The 21492-nt window shown below is 41.3% G+C and overlaps 1 protein-coding gene across 2 annotated transcripts in view; it reads right to left on the reverse strand.

Annotated features, from left to right (window-relative positions):
* The window catches only part of LOC124774896, a 278096-nt gene that overhangs the window by 15687 nt on the left and 240917 nt on the right, over positions 1 to 21492 (reverse strand). For both annotated transcript variants that reach the window (XM_047249556.1, XM_047249555.1), the window contains exons 4-8: positions 10924 to 11156; positions 10570 to 10740; positions 9941 to 10298; positions 6497 to 6641; positions 395 to 585 (exon numbers count right to left, since the gene is read on the reverse strand). In XM_047249556.1, the coding sequence (XP_047105512.1) occupies positions 395 to 585; positions 6497 to 6641; positions 9941 to 10298; positions 10570 to 10740; positions 10924 to 11156 (1098 nt within the window). The remainder of the gene's footprint in view (positions 1 to 394; positions 586 to 6496; positions 6642 to 9940; positions 10299 to 10569; positions 10741 to 10923; positions 11157 to 21492) is intronic.

The raw sequence follows: 21492 nt of genomic DNA on the forward strand, positions 1-21492 counted from the left end.
ACTTATCTTTTACAAGGGAGCCTTTCTGGCACTTGTCTTAAGCAATTTAGCGAAAGGACAAAAACCTAAATCTGGATGGAGATTGCATTCCTAATCATTTACAAATGTTGGTCCAGTGTCTTAAACACTGCACACACAGCAGTAATTATGACACTTACCTTATATTTGACAATCATAAATTGTTTGTTGATAATAAATCCTTTTCTTTTTGTTAAACACTTATTTTGTGCGTCATTCAAACAACACTTCAGTTTGTAGAAGAGAATTAAATCAGTGCATGTGTGAACATAAAACAGAATAGCATATTTCTAGCTTTGCATGTAATCAGTCATTAAGTAATAAAAATTTAATAGTTAGCAGTACACATCAATTGAATGTAAATCAAGATACTCACAAAGAGTGCAAGGGATTCCTGTTCTGCCTGTGTTAGTCTGTCCACATCATGTGCATAATTCATTAGAACATGCTCTCGACGGTCTTGGTGCAAGAGAAGTATGACGTCATCTTTGAGTGCAGCTGCTGCTAGTAAGTTTAACAAATGTACTCGTACTTCTGGATTGAGAGATGTATCATGAAGTACACGACCTGAAACAAAAAATGAATGCACTTTATTAATAGTATACACTAATCAAATAAAAATTATTCTGGAACTTTAGATAGAAACCATTAAATAATATGTTATGTAATTTTATATTTAAAAACAAAGATGATGTGACTTACCATACAAAAGCGCTGGCAGGTCGATAGAAACACAAACAGACACATACGTACACACAAAATTCAAGCTTTCGCAACAAACTGTTGCCTCATCAGGAAAGAGGGAAGGAGAGGGAAAGACGAAAGGAAGTGGGTTTTAAGGGAGAGGGTAAGGAGTCATTCCAATCCCGGGAGCGGAAAGACTTACCTTAGGGGGAAAAAAGGACGGGTATACACTCGCGCACACACACACATATCCATCCACACATATACAGACACAAGCAGACATATTTGAAGACAAAGAGTTTGGGCAGAGATGTCAGTCGAGGCGGAAGTGCAGAGGCAAAGATGATGTTGAATGACAGGTGAGGTATGAGTGGCGGCAACTTGAAATTAGGGGAGATTGAGGCCTGGTGGGTAACGGGAGGAGGAGGAGGATATTAGTGTTTAACGTCCCGTCGACAACGAGGTCATTAGAGACGGAGCGCAAGCTCGGGTGAGGGAAGGATGGGGAAGGAAATCAGCCATGCCCTTTCAAAGGAACCATCCCGGCATTTGCCTGAAGCGATTTAGGGAAATCACGGAAAACCTAAATCAGGATGGCCAGAGACGGGGTTGAACCATCGTCCTCCCGAATGCGAGTCCAGTGTGCTAACCACTGCGCCACCTCGCTCGGTGGGTAACGGGAAGAGAGGATATATTGAAGAGCAAGTTCCCATCTCCGGAGTTCGGATAGGTTGGTGTTGGTGGGAAGTATCCAGATAACCCGGACGGTGTAACACTGTGCCAAGATGTGCTGGCCGTGCACCAAGGCATGTTTAGCCACAGGGTGATCCTCATTACCAACAAACACTGTCTGCCTGTGTCCATTCATGCGAATGGACAGTTTGTTGCTGGTCATTCCCACATAGAATGCATCACAGTGTAGGCAGGTCAGTTGGTAAATGACGTGGGTGCTTTCACATGTGGCTCTGCCTTTGATCGTGTACACCTTCCGCGTTACAGGACTGGAGTAGGTGGTGGTGGGAGGGTGCATGGGACAGGTTTTACACCAGGGGCGGTTACAAGGATAGGAGCCAGAGGGTAGGGAAGGTGGTTTGGGGATTTCATAGGGATGAACTAACAGGTTACGAAGGTTAGGTGGACGGCGGAAAGACACTCTTGGTGGAGTGGGGAGGATTTCATGAAGGATGGATCTCATTTCAGGGCAGGATTTGAGGAAGTCGTATCCCTGCTGGAGAGCCACATTCAGAGTCTGGTCCAGTCCTGGAAAGTATCCTGTCACAAGTGGGGTACTTTTGTGGTTCTTCTGTAGGGGATTCTGGGTTTGAGGGGATGAGGAAGTGGCTCTGGTTATTTGCTTCTGAACCAAGTCGGGAGGGTAGTTGCGGGATGCGAAAGCTGTTGTCAGGTTGTTGGTGTAATGGTTCAGGGATTCCAGACTGGAGCAGATTCGTTTGCCACGAAGACCTAGGCTGTAGGGAAGGGACCGTTTGATGTGGAATGGGTGGCAGCTGTCATAATGGAGGTACTGTTGCTTGTTGGTGGGTTTGATGTGGATGGACATGTGAAGCTGGCCATTGGACAGGTGGACAGTTACATTCTTATGATTCAGTGTTAATGTTGCACTAGCACTGCATGAAACTGAAAGATACCATGATTTAAATAGCCCAGGTAACAAAACACTGATTAAATGAATGGCAAAGTTATTGTCAAGCTCGTAGAAAAGACTAATAATGTTCCAAGCTTTTGGACAAACCCTTTTCAAGAGCTACAGAGTATACACACACAGACATATAGATGTGTGGCTACAGTGTCCCATTTATTACACTGTGCTGACATTGCATTTAGACTGGGGTGAAGGAAAGAATACAGAAGATTCAGGTTTAACGTTCCATCGACATCAAGATCATTAGAGATGAAGCACAAGCTCAGAATGTTTCAAGGCCGGGGAAGAAAATTGGCCATGCCCATTCAATGGAACTACCCTGGCCTTAACCTGAAGTGATTTGGGAAATCACAGAAAACCTAAATCTGGATGGCCAGACATGGATTTGAACTGTTGGTCCTCTCAAATGTGAGTCCACTGTGCTAAGCACTGCACCATCTTGGTCAATTCTGGGCTGAAGGGTTATGTTAGCTGTAAAGTGGGTGAAGGGAGAAATGAAGTGGTGAATGGGAGGCAATGTGAGGAAAAGTGGCTCACAGCTTAGAGGGAGAGGTAATAAGTACACAGGAACTTACCTTCCCAATGCCTATCCAACTCTGAATCCACCATCTCATTTCTTACAACATAATGAGCTGCATCCTTACACCTAATTACCTCCCCTTTGAGGGGAAAACGTTCATGCAAATGTGCAGCTTGGCAATGGGCACCTGAATGGTTTTCTCCTGGGCTAACCTGTTTGTGGGCTACAGAGGAAATGTTCCTATTCTAGCTACCCAAAATCCCAAACCCATTGTCTTGTTCTGGTTTACTGATGATATCTTCATGATGTGGACCCAAGGCCAAGATGTTCTGTCCTCATTCCTCCACAAGCTCAACATGTTCTCACTCATCCACTTCACCTGGTTCTCCTCAACCCATTGTGCTACCTTCCAGAATATCTACCTCCACCTCTCTGATGGCTCCTTTCAAATCTCATCAATCCCATTAAATGTTAACAGTACTTGAATTTTTATAGCTGCCATTCTTTCCACACTAGAAAGTCTCTTCCATAGAGTCTGGCCACCTGCAGATGACAAGTATGAAGTGATGAGCAGTCCATTGTCCCGTATGATGAAGGTCTATTTCCTTCAAACACACATAGAGTCCCTGAACTCCCATAGAAAGATTTTCTGTGCCATCTTGTCCTCCAACTAGCCCTAGGAACCAGCTACAAAGGCACACCCTTTCATCACCCAATATAATCTTGGACTGGAACAACTAAGCCAAGTCCTTTTCCAAGACTTTGCCTAATTATCTATGTGCCTGGAAATGAGGAACATGATACTCACAACCCTCCCCGCCTCTCCCAAAATGGTATTCTACCATTCTCCTCTCCCCCCCCCCCCCTCCCAATCTGCACAATATCCCAGACCATTCTAAGCCACACCTACTCCCAGTTGCTTGCCACATTGGTCATATCCCTATGGAAGAACCAGAAGCAATACCTACTCCACTTACAGCATGGGTTTATCCTATCTTATCAGTCATAATATAGATCAGTTCTGCTGTAATTTATGCACAGCACTTTAAATGGGTGTGACCACCAACCAACTATTCACATGGCTGAATGGACCCACTGCCAAACCATGACCAAAAGCAGAGTTGACTACCCAGTGGCAGAACATGTTGCTGAGGACAACAAACTCAGTTTCAATGGCTAACACACAACTTGTGCCATCTTGGACCTTCTCCCATCAACATCAGTTTCTCTGTATTACACAATGAGGGTTTTCTTTGTGGTACATCCTTCTATCCTATAACCCTCCTGGCTTCAGTCTCCATTAGTCTCTGCGCCACACACACCTCCCTCTACGCTATCTCCCTCTCCCAATCCATTCCTACACTTCATTGCATGCTGCACAGAACTCCCTTGTCAGTGACTGGAACAAGGTCACCAGTACCACATTTCTCTCCTGTGCATTTGCTGTCTCCCCATCCTAGGTGCCGATCTCCCTTCCTCAACCATCCTTCCCACTTTCCATCTCACTTCTACCCTCACTCTCTCCACTCAACATAACCCCCCTTCCCAGTCAAGCTTTTCTGCTCACAAAGTCAGCTGGGAAAACATAGTTGTACAAATGTGTGTCTGATGCACACTATAGCTATGAAGAAGGAGTCATCTCCTCAAAGCTATGATGTTCTCAGTCTGTCAGTGATTCAGCACACGAACTATTTGGCAAGTTGTTGCATCTACTCCATAAATCCTTCATATCATATCCCACCACCAAGAACATTCCATAGCATATTGGAAGCAGTCATTCAGCTAAAAAAAAAAAAAAAAAAAAAAAAAAAAAAAAAAAAAAACTTTAAATTACACCAGTCATATTCCACACAGCCCACAGTGTAATCTCTGAGACGGGGAATTAAAGCACTGTAATAAAATGGCTTGGCAATGAATTATTACTGTGGTAGTATAACTCCTATTTTAATAATTATTTAAAAATAAAAGAGATGACTCACCAAAAGGCAGCAGCACTACATTGTTGGGTGGCACACAAACAAAAGGTACAGAGCTTGGCTAGCTTTCGGAATGTACTTCCTTTTTCCAGCTGTAGGAACTCTCTCTCTCTCTCTCTCTCTCTCTCTCTCTCTCTCTCTCTCTCTGCATGTTGTGCCACTGGGTGATCCATCTTATTTTTGGCAAGTTTGGTGCTGACCATTCATTCTAGTTGACAGCTGGTTGGTTGTCAAACCAATGTGAGATGCTATGCAGTGGTCGTAGCAGAGCTAGTATGTAACATGGCTGCTTTCACAGGTGGCCCGGCCTCAGATGAGGTAGGATTAGCCTCTGATAGGACTGGAGTACAACACACGAGATTTCAGTGTCTGCTTCACAACCCATGCCATCTTAATCCATCCCAGCACCACCTTTTTTGAGCTGCAGTATGTGTGTGTGTGTGTGTGTGTGTGTGTGTGTGTGTGTGTGTGTGAGGGGGGAGTGCACTCACTTGTATGTGTTTTTTTCTACAGCTACAAAATGGAAGTGCATTCCAAAAGCTAGCCTAGCTCCGTACCTTTTGTCTGTTTGCCTGTTGATGACACAGCGCTGCTGCCTTTCAGGGAGTTGTCTCCTTTATTCCTAAATAATTCGTAATTTTCAACCAGAACTTTCTGTACATTATCATATTTTAATAAAATGCATTAGTTTTCAGAACCACTGTGAAAATGCTATTCAATAGGATAGAAGGAGTGAGCCGAAAAAGTTCTTTCATCAATTATGAGATTCCATCGGACTGTCAATATGCACTAGCAGATGGCTGAGTCTATATATACTTTGTATGTGATGCATACCGGTTCTAATAATAAACTCTTCAATTCCTCTTAGAGATTGTTTCTTGACCAAGCAATAGTTCTGTGTACTCCTTCTAAGGCAAGTGAATACTGGTAATGGCAGTGGGCATTAATAATGTAATTATGCTTTCTGAATGACTCTCAAGTATTATAAGAAAAATAATGTTACATGACAAACTGATAGACTTCAGGAAGGTCACAGTAAGCAACAAGAAAGATAAAAAATACAAGAAGGACCAGAGGATTAAGAGATGGCACTGCCCCATAACACATGGGACATGAATTGACAAGAAAAGAAGCCCTTGTGACAAAAAATGTTTAAAAATTTTAGTGATGGTAGATCTCAAATTTGATGCCTTCTTCTTCACATGCATCACTGACAGGATTACAGCTCTATTTATTTTTACTTCATTTTACACATCCAGTTCCATAGGACTAAATTGAGGAGCAAATCTCCATGGTTATGGAATTAGTCAGTATACAAAATCATAAAGGAATAACAGAAGAAATCCTTCATTGTCCCTTTTACAACTTTAATCGTCCATGCAATAACCAATCACTCTCTTTATTTCAAATTAATCATTTATTTCATGAATCTGGAGGTTTTGTTATCTTACTGCTCTGCTTAATACCTTTCTTTCAACTAAGAAAGAATACACCTTGCTTAACTCAAATAAAATTCAGTACCCACTATCCATTATTCACTTGTACAGGTTAAAAGCTAATCTGGTTTAAAACATATACAGTCTTCTGCTTAAATACATGAAGATATTTATGCTAATTACTTTGAAGTAACCATACCAACAAAGTTAAGGAATCCATCTCCAAGCGCCCATGATCCTTCATCTTCTAACATATATTGGTGAAGCTCCTCCAAGGATTGCCGCTCTTCAGCATTTAAAATGTTTTCCACTTTATCCACAAGAGAATCAAACTCTGCAGGTACCTATAACATTTAGCTCAATTAGAAACTGCACCAAAGCAAGTTAAGTGAACCATCTATGTTGCTGGTACCAGTAACTGCAATACAGTTGGGTTGACGTATTACAAAAAGTTTATTCTGCCGTAAGTGGAGGGTTTTATCAATGAAAGATATTATAATTAAATTACATTCATTTTCACAACCTGTCTTTCAAATATGTCCTATAATAATTATTATACACTTCAGCTCCATACTTCAAGCCATCAGAAACAATGATGTTAAATGATATTAGCACCATGCAAATACTGTCACCTCTCCATATATACAGTAACTACTGCAGTTGAGGCAATGCCACAGAAAAATCAGCAAAAGTCTTATGCAAAAAAGCAATGTTCTGAATCCTTACCACATTATTTTTTAAAGTCCACTTTTTCAACCTATGGGTCTGATAGATGTAGGACTGGTAACTATACCACATCTGCTAACTTTCTGTGGACACTTCCCATTGCACCCCCATCAGATTTTGTGGTAAGAGGGCGCAGTACATAGCCAGTCAAAAACTGAGCACAGGTAAAGCATGAAAACACGAAGAATGTGTGGTAGACTGTGGGAAAAAAAAGTAATGAGAAATAGAAACAGTGAATGGTCCAAGAGCAAGAAGTACACAGTAGAGCATGTGGTAAGAGAAATGGTGCCATGGTTACGTGGTTATGGTGTTGGACTGTTAAGCCAGTGAGCCATGTTCAATCCTCTCTTGTGCCGTTCTTTTTTTAGGCTGTTCGCTTTATTCAAATTTGTATCTGTGTTGTGGTGTAATGTCAGCTTGCAACAGCGAGGTGTAAGGTAGGGGCTTTTAATGACAGTTGATTCTGCACAGCTGCTGTATTAGCAGCTGAAAAGAAGTGGCTTTCAAACGGGAACAACAAACGTTTGATGAAAAGGTGACAACTCAACCAAATCCTCCACTGGAAAACACGTCTGGTGTGTCATACTTAGTACTAGTGACATTATTTGTGTCATATAATAGAAATCTCTTATCACTGCACCTAATTTGTATGCATGGTAAGTGAGTGAGATAAGCGTACTTACGTGATATATGTGTTTGTATGAATGTGTTCACTCCTAAGGCAATTATGAAAATATAATAGTTTGTCACAGAAGCTGCAACAAATGAACGTATCAGTTTCATGATCACACAGTTTCTCTGTGCTCTGTCAAAATATACGTTTTTGAAGTTGTGTCCCATTTTAGAAGTCTTGACTCTTGAATTCCTTTGTTGTATCATAGTTCACACCCATTTATTTGTTGTTTTCATTTATGTGAGACATCTACATGGTATCTCGCCTGCCCTTTATCACATTTACTTGTGACGGTAACGTATTCTTACCACATGACTCATAATCTATAACCAACATATAGTATGACTACTGCCAAGTCTACAGAAAGAGAAAAAACATTTCAATGGCTGAACAGACAGTTCATAATGTTGTGGGCAAAAAACAAGAAAAGAAAGAAAAAGTGGCATAAAGGAGATATGAACCCGATTCGCCCGCATGGCAGTCCAACACCCTGATCGCTTACCCACAACACAATTGCTATTGCAGATTGCTCTGTATTGAACGTCTTGTCCATGGACAATTCACTGTTTCTTTTTTGCTTTTTTTTCACAGTTCAGTTCACCTTCTTCTTGTTTTCAGGCTTGATCTGTGCTCAGTTTTTGACGGGATATCCACTGGGCCATCTTATCACTAAAGCTGAAGGGCTGGGGGGGGGGGGGGGGAGGGGGGGGGGTGCAGTGGGGAGTTTCACTTGTGAAAAAATTTAAAATTGGGACATGAAAACTAAACATTAACAAATTTTTACTAGCTAAAATATGTTTTTTCAGTAGTATGATTTTGCAGAATCATCTATCTGATATGTAAAACATCACTTCCAAAACTATGAAACATAGCATCACCACACATATAATTATTAGAAGTTAACTATTATAGTGCGCAAAATGTTATTGATGAATTTGTTTTGTACATTTGGGAGAGCACTTTAAGCTTTTGATAGTTTTCTCCATTTTTATTTACTCCACTGCTTTCACAGCCACTTAAGGGCCAAAAGGCTGAGAAAACTCCTGTTTTCACAGCTACTGAAGGACTGCAAAAATTCCTCTTTATAAGGGCAGTTTTGAAATTTAATATTTATTTGCATGCATTCAAATATATTGGCCAACTTCTCAAATTGTTAGAAATATCAATTATGCTGACAACTTACGACTCACAACAGAAGACCAACATACAAGCACTGATTCAGTCCAGGATGCCTCAATGAGAGACAAAGTCAATATCAAGAACCTCCTCAATGTGAATTACTGACCTAGTTAACAGTGTCCCATCCACTTGAGAAATATGCATACAAAGTTAATGTATGTAGAAAAAAAAGCTGAATATAGAAAACATTTTCTTAAAACACACTATCTAAGACAATAATAATAAAATATTTTTCGTAAGTGATTACTAATAAGAACTAATAGTTTCTAATGCATTTGTATCTGCATCAGATGCTTAATAACAAAATTCATATTATCTTTGACCACTGGTCTACATACCATTTCTTGAATAATTTTAATTGTTAATATGACAGGCTGTAACAATATGAAATTAGTTGTATCGTCTACAATTAATCTAAACTACTTTACACAGCATCACACATTTCTGATCCTGAAAAAAATCATTAAAAAAACTGTATTTTTAAATTTAAACTATCTAGGATGTAGTTTTGTTATAATCATCTCATTTTATAACTAACAATAAATGTAATATTATTTGTTCTATGTTTGAAAACTCTTGAAAACAATAAGAGACTAAAAATTGATGTTACTATTAAAAATGATTATTACAGCCTCTGTAGATTTTATTCATGTTCTCCCTGCCTGGCCCCCTTTGTCTTCTTTCTTCTTTATTTTTGGCATTTGACTGTCAAAACGTAATTAGGCATTGTTTAAAACAGTTTATGGATGTACTAACTCTGGTGGGCAACCTCAGTAGCTAAGTGGTCATTATGTTTGCATACCAGTCACAAGCTCCAGTTCAATTTCTGAAAATGATGAGGATTTAACTTAATGGAAAGCTAAGAAGAGGACACCTGAGTAGCCCCCTGAATGAAAATGAAGCTACAGACCCAAACTCACCAAAGGAACAATGTTATAACCACCTCTTTCCACAATGTTATAACCACCAACACTTTCACGCAGAGTATGATGCAGCCACCAAGCAGAACACACATCAGAATTAAATATAATGAAACTGTATGTGCATGACTGCAGTGCAACTTACACTGACAACATCTTTAAACACAATGGGTGGTTCACGTTGCTTCTTTCTCTCTTCACGCTCCTTCCTCTCCTCGGCCTCTATTTCAGCCACCACATCGGCAGCAGACTGCTGTGGCCTTTTCTCTTCCTCATCTTGTTGCTGCTGCTGCTCCTCAGGTGCTTCAATAACACTGTCAGCCATGTTTGTTCGACTTGGACTTGAACTAGCACTGTCGGGAGTGAACTCGGCCGAACTACTTCCACACTCCTGATCTATCCTCTTCTTTTCACGCTTCTTTTTCTTCTTCTTTTTGCGGTCTTTCTTTGCTAGTTTCTCATTAATAACATTTCGTCTTTCTTCAAGTGCTACAGAATTACGTCTACAAAAATAAGACAAAAAGCTTTTAATAATCATAGTGAACGTTATCAGGCACTAAGTCTACATAGCAACAGTAATATGAACCCATCAATAGCAAGGACCAGTTTATGATACTATGATAGTCATGTGCTACATTACTGATTTTTCCAACAGAACAGTTGCATTTATGTCTGACACACAATACAAATTCAAACAATTACTCCATTATTTAAACTATCTTTTATGTTTAAGACAAAGATATATATCAATTAAGAAAAATCATTTTTAATTACCTGACTTCTTCGATAGCTGAATTTAATTCAGCAAATTCTGGTGATTCCTGACGGCTTCGACGTGAATCTTGTGGTGTGTAATTTCTCAGATCACTACCAGTGTTTATTCCAACACCTCTTGAAATTTGATTCAGGCTATCAATAACAGGACGAAGACTCTGCCCTAGGGGCCTGCAAAATATTTTCCATACATTTTAATTTTCATACGACATACACATATACACAAATTTGTTGTTAAGTACCTAAAATTGATCACTTTATACATCTTTATAACAATGTGAAGTGTTATGGGCAATTAGCGAAAGAGTACTATTATAAAGTGTTCAGAATAATTCCGTAACAGGTGTTACTTACGTGGAAAGAACTTCTTCTGGCAGATCAAGTATATATTTGGGAATCCCCTTTCCACAGAGGAATTGTCCTACTTCATGAGAGAAGTTATTACAGTTGTGTGAGAATATGTCATACGATATTGGTCTGAATGTTGATTCACCTAATCCAAGAATATATTCCAGAAAGACAGGGTATGGTATGTATGTCTCACCAAGATCTATTACTCTGTCAGGATCTCCCAAAACAGTGCCACCCTGTAAACATAGACAGAAAAAAGATGTACCCTTTTGATGAAAAGCTAAACTCATCAGTCAAAAAATACTGTGTATTGGAAAAAAATATTGTTAATCTAACATCGTTAAATAAACATCACCTATCTCTGAATAATTGAAACTTATATTAATAAACAATGCCTGAGAAGTCAGAAGTGAAGAAAGCACAAAGTAATGAATACTTTTGACTTTATTATTTCTTTTTCGCGGACTGTTTCTACACTATTGTATCTCTCCCATATAAATGCTGTAAGACTGATTGGTGCTGTACATATGAACAAAAAGAACATTGATCAATACTGATCCCCTAGTACTTACATCCAGGAAGTAAGAACCATCACACTAGGGATACTATTATATTTCAAAATGGTTATGGATTATTAGAATCATAATGTATTCTTTAGTGAGTAACATCTGAAAATTGCATGTCTTTCATCTACAAAATATCACAAGTACTTATGAAAAAAATCCTCTCTCATTTAGTTTCTATCTCAGTTTTGCTGCAGATTAATGTAGTTGAGTACTTGCACATTTAGTGTGTGGGCGAGAAGTCTCCCACTGATTCTGATATTATTCATATTGAGAAACTGTTGAGTAATAGCTGCTGGTGAGTCTTCTGGGTTGAGCAGGCTTTGTCCATTAACACATTTCTGTTCCTAACATTCTACATCTACATCCAACATATTGTCCAGATCTGTGCTGGATGTACTCAGAAATGTTGCTGGTTCTGCTAATTCTTGCTGACTGAGTTGGCAAGAATCAGTGGACAGGAGCATCTCTGGAGATGTCCAGTGCAGATCTGGACAATATGTTCGAAACAGAAAAGTTTGATGGATCAATGCCATACAATCCAGAACACTCACCAGTAGCTAAGACATCCAGACATGAAAACCTTCACTGTATGCTGAATAATATACTTATATTATTATTTCTCCTGTTTTTCCCAGACATGTTCCAGACTTTGTTTAAGAGACTAATGACACAGCAGTAATTTCCTTATTGCTTTCTAGAAAATATCATATCTACTTTCCTCCCACAAAAAATCGTACTTGTTTGCTATTTTGATTTACTAGCATTCAACACGTTTGATATTTGAAATAGCAATGTTTCACACCAGAAAGATGAAAACATAAAATAATAATATGTGCACATAGACACATATCATAAGGTTTTAGTTACTGAGTAATTTAGAGGACAGTGTGGAATTTTATTCAGAGTTCCATTGAACATACTGTAGATTCTCATATTACATATAATCCATTAGAACTATAAATATAACTGTGTTTTACCATATTTGGTATGTATGCAATGATTATAAATACAAACACAAATTACTGGTAGCATGATACCGTGTAGATCAAACATGTATTTCAGATTGAGGGACATAAGGACTGAAATGTAAAGTCACCAAAATTAAATCAGTATTTCCTTTTCTGGAACAAAGGTCAATCATATTTAGTTATATGGAACTAGAGAAATGTAATATAACTGCAGTGAGCATAACAACACAATAATTATTGATGGCCTGTAATTAGAAGTAGGAGTAAAATGCTTTTTTATTCCAGTCTCTCATCACAAATGAATTCTTTAGACGATGACCGGTTTCAGTCTGTAATGAGCATCCTCAGATCTTTCTTACACCATGTCCTAAAGTGATACGGCCATAATGGCATCGTCAAAACATATAAATATAATCAGCATAGCATCATCACACAGATTTAAAATATGGTGTAGAATAGGCCACATCGTCCACATAGTGATTATTGCCAACTAGCTACTCACGCGATTATGTCGCAGTTGGTGAGAAGTAGGAGTATTTAATGAAGTGAAAGAAGCTATGGTTAGCAATGACACAAACATGTGTGTCTATTTATTATTATTATTATTATTATTATTATTATTATTATTTCAAATAGTGTTTATCACATTCACAAGCAATGTTTGAGAGTTTTTTGTTGCTTATTGCTAAAAGTTTGCTTGCATCTGTTTTAAAGGCTGCCAATGAATTTCAATAACTATAGGGCTTCCGCATTGAATTGGACTTTCGCCAACTTCCTAGTACCGAATGCCAACAAGTATACTTGATCACACAAGTCTTGACAACAGCAGTCACACAATATTTTATCGGTTCAGTATTATAATTTGAGCTAATATATATAATTGATCTACTTTTTGTCTACTGTAATAATACTGAGACTATTACTTGTTTCTCACAGGCAGTTACCACGTGTAAAATCTACACTGCAACTGACATGGAGTCCAACAGACCTGGCAAAGTTCACTATCAGTAAAAACTCCACTTTCAAAACCTGATTCATTCATCCAATGTTGTTATAATTACCTAATTTGATTGCCTCTACAGTTCATGGTAAATGTTGTACCTGAAGGTCGGATAACGCTCCCTGTCTCTAATGCCAGCGACAGAAACCAGAAAAAATACGGTGAAAGATCAGTATAATGTTTGTCAATCGCTTTCGTAGCTTGTTGGAATAGGTCGTTATAACGTAAAAACGGCGAGTAGTCGCGTGGACCGGAGGACAAAGCGCGGTCGTGACGTCGTATCAGGAGGAGGATTTTAACATTGAGCGTCTAGAGCGTGGCGGTGGTCAGAGAAAATGCGACCGGAAACGAGCGGCGGCGGCGGCGGCCCGCGCGCCGGCAGTGCGGGGTCAGCGATGCTCCTCTCACCTGTGCCCGCAGGTCCGCACCCGCGCCGCGCTGGAACAGCCACTGCGGCCGGCGCGCCCGCTGCCTCCGCCGCCGGCCGCCGCCCCGGACACTAATCTTAGACGCGGCCGAAGCCAAATTTAGCAGCGCGTCTCACGCTCCCCAACCGCCGCGCGAACCCTCACCCCGGCCCACGGCTGCTGTCCGCCAACACGGCGCAGCAGAGCTGCCGCGGCCACCAATTTTCCAATAACCGCCAAACATCGCTGCGACTGTGAGGCTCTTCGACTCTTCCCTCTCTGCGCTACTATCGTTTACTGCTCCGCCAATAAGGCAGTGCACACTCGTGGGGCTGTTACCGAACAGGTGGCGATGAGAAACATCTGATACTGTTAAAATTAAACAAGGCTTTAGGGACCGAAGAAGTCTCTGCCGGAATTTGCAGCTGCGTTAGCCTCCCATATTTACCTTAATATACAGCAGGTTTTGACAATGTTGACTGGAATACTCTCAAATTCTGAACGTGGCAGGGGTAAAACACAGGGAGCGAATTCAATCTGTACATTGAGCAAGCAGTGAAGGAAACAAAAGACAAATTCGGAGTAGGTATTAAAATCCATGGAGAAGAAATAAAAACTTTGAGGTTCGCCGATGACATTGTAACTCTGTCACAGACAGCAAAGGACTTGGAAGAGAAGTTGAACGGAATGGATAGTGTCTTGAAAGGAGGATATAAGATGAACATCAACAAAAGCAAAACGAGGATAATGGAATGTATTCGAATTAAGTCGGGTGATGTTGAGGGAATTAGACTAGGAAATGACATGCTTAAAGTAGTAAATGAGATTTGTTATTTGGGGAGCAAAATAACTGATGATGGTCAAAGTAGAGAGGATATAAAATGTAGACTGGCAATGGCAAGGAAAGCGTTTCTGAAGAAGAGAAATTTGTTAACATAGAGTATTGATTTAAGTGTCAGGAAGTAGTTTCTGAAAGAAGAGAATAGAAGCTTTCGAGATGTGGTGCTACAGAAGAATGATGATGATTAGATGGGTAGATCACATAACTAATGAGGACGTATTGAATAGGGTTGGGGAGAGGAGGACTTTGTGGCACAACTTGACTAGAAGAAGGGATCGGTTGGTAGGACATATTCTGAGGCATCAAGGGATCACCAATCTAGTATTGGAGAGCAGCGTGGAGGGTAAAAATCGAGAGGGAGGGCAAGAGATGAATACACTAAGCAGATTCAGAAGGATGTAAGCTGCAGTAGGTAGTGGGAGATGAAGAAGCTTGCACAGGGTAGAGTAGCATGGAGAGCTGCATCAAACCAGTCTCAGGACTGAAGACCACAACAACAACAACATACAGCAGGTCCCTTAAACAAGAAAGAGTTCGGCCTAATGACTGGAAGAAACCACATTCCCAACCGTCCACAAAGAGGGTAACAGAATAAATCCAGAAACTACCGTCCAGTCCCACTGACGACCATCTCTTGCACAATCCTAGAATATTCTGAACTCAAACATAATGATCTATGTCGAATGGAATGATCAATAAAGGCAATCAGGTACATGCAGTATTGGTTGATTTTTGAAAAGCATTTGGCTCCGGAACCACACCAACGACTGCAAAAGAAAATTACGATTATATGCGGTATCAAACAAAATATGCGACGGAATTGAGGGTATATTGGTAGGGACGATGTAGGTATTATTTTGCATGGAGAGCCATCGACGATGTAGGAGTAACTTAAGCCGTATCCCAGGAAAGTGTCTTGGGACCCTTCTTGTTCATACTGTGTACCAGCTGTGGGAACTTGGGATACTGACGGCTGCAGAATATCGAATACACGATCCGTACGTAGGGTAATACCACTGCACTTAAGACAATGTGCACGGAACATCCGTACAAGAACACAGCACAGCGCTTAGCGAATAGTCAGCACGAGAGAGAGAGAGAGAGAGAGAGAGAGAGGGGGGGGGGGGAGGGAGAGGGGGGGAGGGAGAGGGGGGGGTCACCAGTCGCCAGTTGCTCTTCCTGGTCACTGATGTAGTTATTATGGTCTACAGTCGCTACAGAACCTCCCTTCCCCTCTCCTCCGGCAGTACGGAACACAGCAGAGGAAATGTAGGAGCGGCACCGAGGTCAATGGGGCGACGTGGCGATCGGGCGGCGTCGTGTGTGGTAAGTTTGCCTGATCAGCCGCATCGTGGCTGGCCCGGAAAGTGGGCGGGCTACACCGTTTACCATTTGTAGAGTAGTACCACTTCACTGAAAACAATGTACGCGGGACGTCGACACAAGAGCAGAGCACGGCTGTTACTAAGCAGTCAAGAATCCACCAGCCGTCCTCGCTGGCCAGTGATGCTGCTGTTGTGGTCGATAGCCGCCGGTAATGCTGCGAAGTTCCCAAAGATGTACGGGAACTGGATGTACGTCCTAATCTCCTTCTTCCCCCCTATCTGTCCATCTCCTCCTCAGCGCTCTCCTCGTCCAATGACAGTATTTCGCTTAGTTTTAATCTGTAACCGGGAAGGATTGCAAAGTTTTGGAAGATTCGGATTCCTTAGTACTGTTACATTCACAAGCACAACTTTCGCAATATACAGGTTTCCTGTTACACTCGACTGCGAGGAAGAACACAAAACATCACATCGTCTTGATGGTAATTTTTGTTTAAAATTATATATACGGAGAAGCGATATATTTTGGAGAAACAATTTGTCTTCTGGTTTAAATGCTCTCCTATGGCAGTTATAACTAACTGCTACAAACAAAACGAAATCGCATGTTTCAGGACAGCACAGCATTTTCTCTCTCGCCGTCGGTTTTAACACAAAACCTGTAAACCGTTGCTTAAAATATATACAGCCTATGGTCCTCTGAATGTTTATTAGCGTATCGTATACTAATTTGAAGTAAATCTGTAGAGAACGTATCGAGATATTTTTTTTTTTTCTAACGACGCTTCCATAGGACGCAGTTATCATCAATGAAGAAAAATACTACACCAATGGTAGTCAACCTGGCCCCCACCGCGCCCCAGCCCTGTCGTAGGCAGTAGGTGGTAGGGATTATAAATACATTTTCATTAGGTTTAAAACATTATCACAAAATATTCGGTAAGTAATTACTATTATATGCTTTAACTTGCTGGAACGCTGGTTTATGAAGTTTATGAAGTAACGTTACTACCCTAATTTATAAATCATCATTACTGTAGAATCGGTGGGCGGTCAGAAAATTTTAGTACTACCGAGAAAAAAAAAAAAGTTGAGTACCCATGATCTACACTAATATCCAGTCAGATCTTGATAATATTTCACTGTTGTGTAAAGAGTGGTATGTTGTTTTAAATATTCAGAGATCTCAAACTGTGCACTTCACAAAGCATAGAAAAGTATTATCCTACGACTGCAACATCAGTAAGTCACAACTGGTCGATTCGTAAAAATATCTGGGTTTATCAGCTTGTGGGGATATAATGCAGAATGATCACGAAGCATCATCGTAAGAGAGGGGATAGCTCTCAGTTAACTGAAAAGACACAGGGCAAATGCAGTCAGTTTACAAAGGAGTTTTGCCAGCAAATCACTTCTGTGTCCCTTCTTAGAATATTGCTCAATTATGTAGGACCCACTCCAAGCAGAAATAACAGAGAAATTTAACGTTTACAAAGAAGGTGGTCACATGTTTGACTAAAGAGACCATCGCGCAAAAACCTGAAATGACAGACGCACGCTTTAAAATACTCTATTATCCCGCGAAAGCCAACTTACAAAGTTTCACGAACCAGCAATACATGGCTTGCACGTGTTCATCGGAAGCGATCTGTCATTGGTGAATTGAGTTCCTCCTGTGACGTGCTTGGCCCGTGACTGCCATTTTTCTTTGTCCACCACCACTTGTGGGCAAAGTGTTCTCATTGTATTGGTGGCATGCACGCACGTCAATACGAATTTTCCGAGAGATCTGAAGATGACAGCAAGATCCTGTCGAAACTGGTCATTGTGAAATACACTGAGGTGACTAAAGTCATGCGATACTTCGTAATATCGTGTCAGACCTCTTTTTGCTTGCCGTAGTGCAGCATTTCGACACACCATGGTCTCAACAAGTCATTGGAAGCCCCTGCAGAAATATTGAGCTATGTTGCCACTACAGTCGTCGATAATTGCGAAAGTGTTGTCGGTGCAGGATTTTGTGCACTAACTGACGTCTCCATTACGTCCCATAGATGTTCGACGGATTCATGTCGGGTGATCTGGGTGGCCAAATCATTCGCTCTGATTGTCCAGAAAGATCTTCAAACCAATCGCGAGCAACTGTGGCCTGGTGACACGGCGCAGTATCATCCATGAAAATAAAGTCCACGAATAGCTGCAAATGGTCTCCAACTATCCAAACACAACCATTTGCGGTCGATGATCGGTTCAGTTGGACGAGAGTATCTCGTCCTTTCTACGTAAACAGCCCCCCACCATTATGGAGCCACCAACAGCTTGCATAGTGCCTTGTTGACAACTTGCGTCCATGGCTTCGTGGGATCTGTAACACATTCGAACCTCACCATTAGCTATTACCAACTGAAATCGGGGCTCACATACCCGACCAAGGTTCTCCAGTCGTCTAGGGTCCAACCGATATGGTCACGAGCCCAGGAGAGGAGCTGCAGGTGATGTCGTGCTGGTAGCAAAGGCATCCACGTGGGTCGTCTGCTGCTTTAGATCATTAACGCCAAATTTGACGCACTGTCCGAGCGGTTATTGATTTCTGTGGTTATTTCACACGGTGTTGCTTGTCTGTTATCACTAACAATTCCACACACTCTGCGCTATGCTCGTTCGTTAAGTGAAGGCCAGTTGCCACTGCGCCGTTCATGCTGAGAGATGATGCCTGACATTTGGTGTTCTCGGCACACTCTTGACACTGTGGATCTCAGAATAATGGAATTCCCGAACGATTTCCGAAATGGAATGTCCCATGCGTCTAGCTCTATCATTCTGCGTTCAAAATCTGTCATGGCGGCCATAACCACGTCGGAAACCTTTTTACATGATTCATCTAAGTACAAGTGACAGGTCCGCAAATGCATTGCCCTATTACACCGTCTGTACGTGATAGTACACGCCATCCGTATATGTGCATATCGTTATGCCTTGAATTTGGTCACCACAGTGAAAAATGAAAATACCAAGCGATCTTGGCTGCAGAAGATTTTCCTGTTAATCAGTATTAAGTGAAAGAACTTCCCCTCCCACGTGCCGGTCAGCTAGGAACAGTGAAGACAAAATTAGAGAACGGAGTATTTAAGCAGACATTCTTTCCGCTCTCCATACGCCTTTGGAGTGGGAAGAAACCTTACATACCTCTGCCATGTACTTCGCAGTAACTTTCATTATATGTACGTATGAATGTATGTAAATGCAGATGTAGATACCTAGTAAGGCCGGTATTACACTATCAAATTTATTTGTCCAATATCATTGTCAAAGAAATTTGATAGTGTAATAGGGAACTTTGTCAAATGTCGTCAAATATTTGATCAAATCTAGGGCCTCGCTGTAGATTTGATCAAAGAAGTCGCTTGTCTTCTGTTCACGCCAATGTGACATGTTACCACGTGGAGCGCTAGCATCGCTGCAGCGTTCTGTCATCTGTAGTGTTTTAATAAACGTTGCTGGTAAATACAATTGGTGTGTTCCGACAACTACAAAATTAATAGAGATGTATGAAGCTGATGAGGCGCTTTACAATGTGAGGAACCCTGAATACAAAACTAGATTAAAAAGATTGGAGACCTAGCCTAACCCTCTCCTGTAGCAAGGAAAAGGAATGTTAAAGTGAGCCTGTCTTCTGCAGATATAGCAGTTATTAAGTGAGTATTGTGCTTTGTGATATGAGGATACACTTCATTGAGCACATACAGAAACGTATACTCATCCATTGTTAAGCAATTGATGTACGACTTGACGTCCTTCACAAGTTTTTTGATTGCTTTTATCGTGTCGTCGTAAAACCTACGGCTTCACCCAGGTATGTTTCCTCTTTTCCCCCGCTTCTATTCCGCACGTGCGCACAGTGCAATTGTGGTACACGCAACTGTTGCGGTTAATAACAAGTTGTTGTCAGCCATCTTGAACTTTGGCGAAAAATATTATGACAGTGTAATACCCCTTTTTAGCGCCACATCAAAGATCTTTGTCAAATATATTTGACGAATATCTGATCACATCTTTGATGAAATCTTTGACAAAGAAATTTGATAGAGTAATACCGGCCTAAGGCAAAAGTTTTGCTCAAAAGTGGAACAGATATTTAGCTACACATTCAAGAAATCACATACAAGATACACCCTCGCACACTGACAGGAAAAAAACCAAAACTTAATTATTGTAGAGTAATGAAATTTCAGGAATACATTTGTTGAGGTAACATATTTAAGTTATTGACGTTGCAAGATAACAGGCTAATTAAAGCATGACATAAGCAATTGCAAATGTGAAATACTGGTACATTAATAACCTGTGTAACAGGCGAAATGTTGAATGCAAGCATGCAAAAGCGCATGCATTGTGTTGTGCACGTGACGGATGTCAGTTATGGGATGGAGTTCCATGCCTATTGCACTTGGTCGGTCAATACAGGGGCGGTTCATGCTGTCTGTGGATGACGCTGGATTTGTCGTCCGACGATGTCATAAATGTGCTCGACTGGAGACAGATCTGGTAAGCGGGCAGGCCAAGGCGACATGTCGAACATGTTACCTTGTAACAGTGGTATGTGGGTGAGCGTACCCCTGGAACGCCGTTCACAAATGGCGGCTCAACAGGTCGAATCGCCAGACTGACGTACAAATCTGCAGTCAGGGTGCGTGGGATAACCTTGAGTGTGTTCCCGCTATCATACGAAATCACAACGCAGTTGCAGGTCCTGTGTGCCTAGCAAGTAGACAGGTTGGTTGCAGGCGCTTAACTGACCTCCTCCTAGCCAACACACGGCCATCACTGGCACCGAGACAGAACCAGGTTTCATCAGAAAACACAACCACCTCCATCCACCCTGCCCTCCAATGAGCTCTCGCTTGACACGACTGACGTCGCAAATGGCGGTGATTTGGAGTAAGTGGAATGAGCGCCACTGGGTGTCTGGCTTGGAGCTGTTCTTGAAGTAACCGGTTTGTAACAGTTCGTTGTATCACTGTGGTGAACTGCTGCTCAGATTGCTGCTGCAGATGCAGTACGATGCGCCAGCGACATAAGCCGAATACAATGGTCTTCCCCCTCAGCAGGGCCATATGGTCGTCGGGAGACCTGTCTTCTTGTGACAATATATTCCCTTGGCATCCGCTGCCACCAGTCATGTACCTGCTAAGTCTTTCTGCAGTATCGCAGAAGGAACATCCAGCTTCTCGTGGCCCCATTATACGACCTCGTTCAATATCAATGAGATGAGGTGTTAATAACGCATTCTTTACTAACAAGGGGAGGCCGCCAATTGTGAAATTCAGATTCGATTCATACTGCGCATAATAAAAGCTCATGGCCAGAGGTGTAATGTGGCAAAGCACCAAAATCCACTTCTCAGCCGTTGTCGAGAAAATCGACAGTTAAAAGAAACCGTTGCCGTGAAATACTCTCTACGATTA

The sequence above is a fragment of the Schistocerca piceifrons genome, chromosome 2 (genome assembly GCF_021461385.2).
Source record: "Schistocerca piceifrons isolate TAMUIC-IGC-003096 chromosome 2, iqSchPice1.1, whole genome shotgun sequence".
Classification (NCBI taxonomy): domain Eukaryota; kingdom Metazoa; phylum Arthropoda; class Insecta; order Orthoptera; family Acrididae; genus Schistocerca; species Schistocerca piceifrons.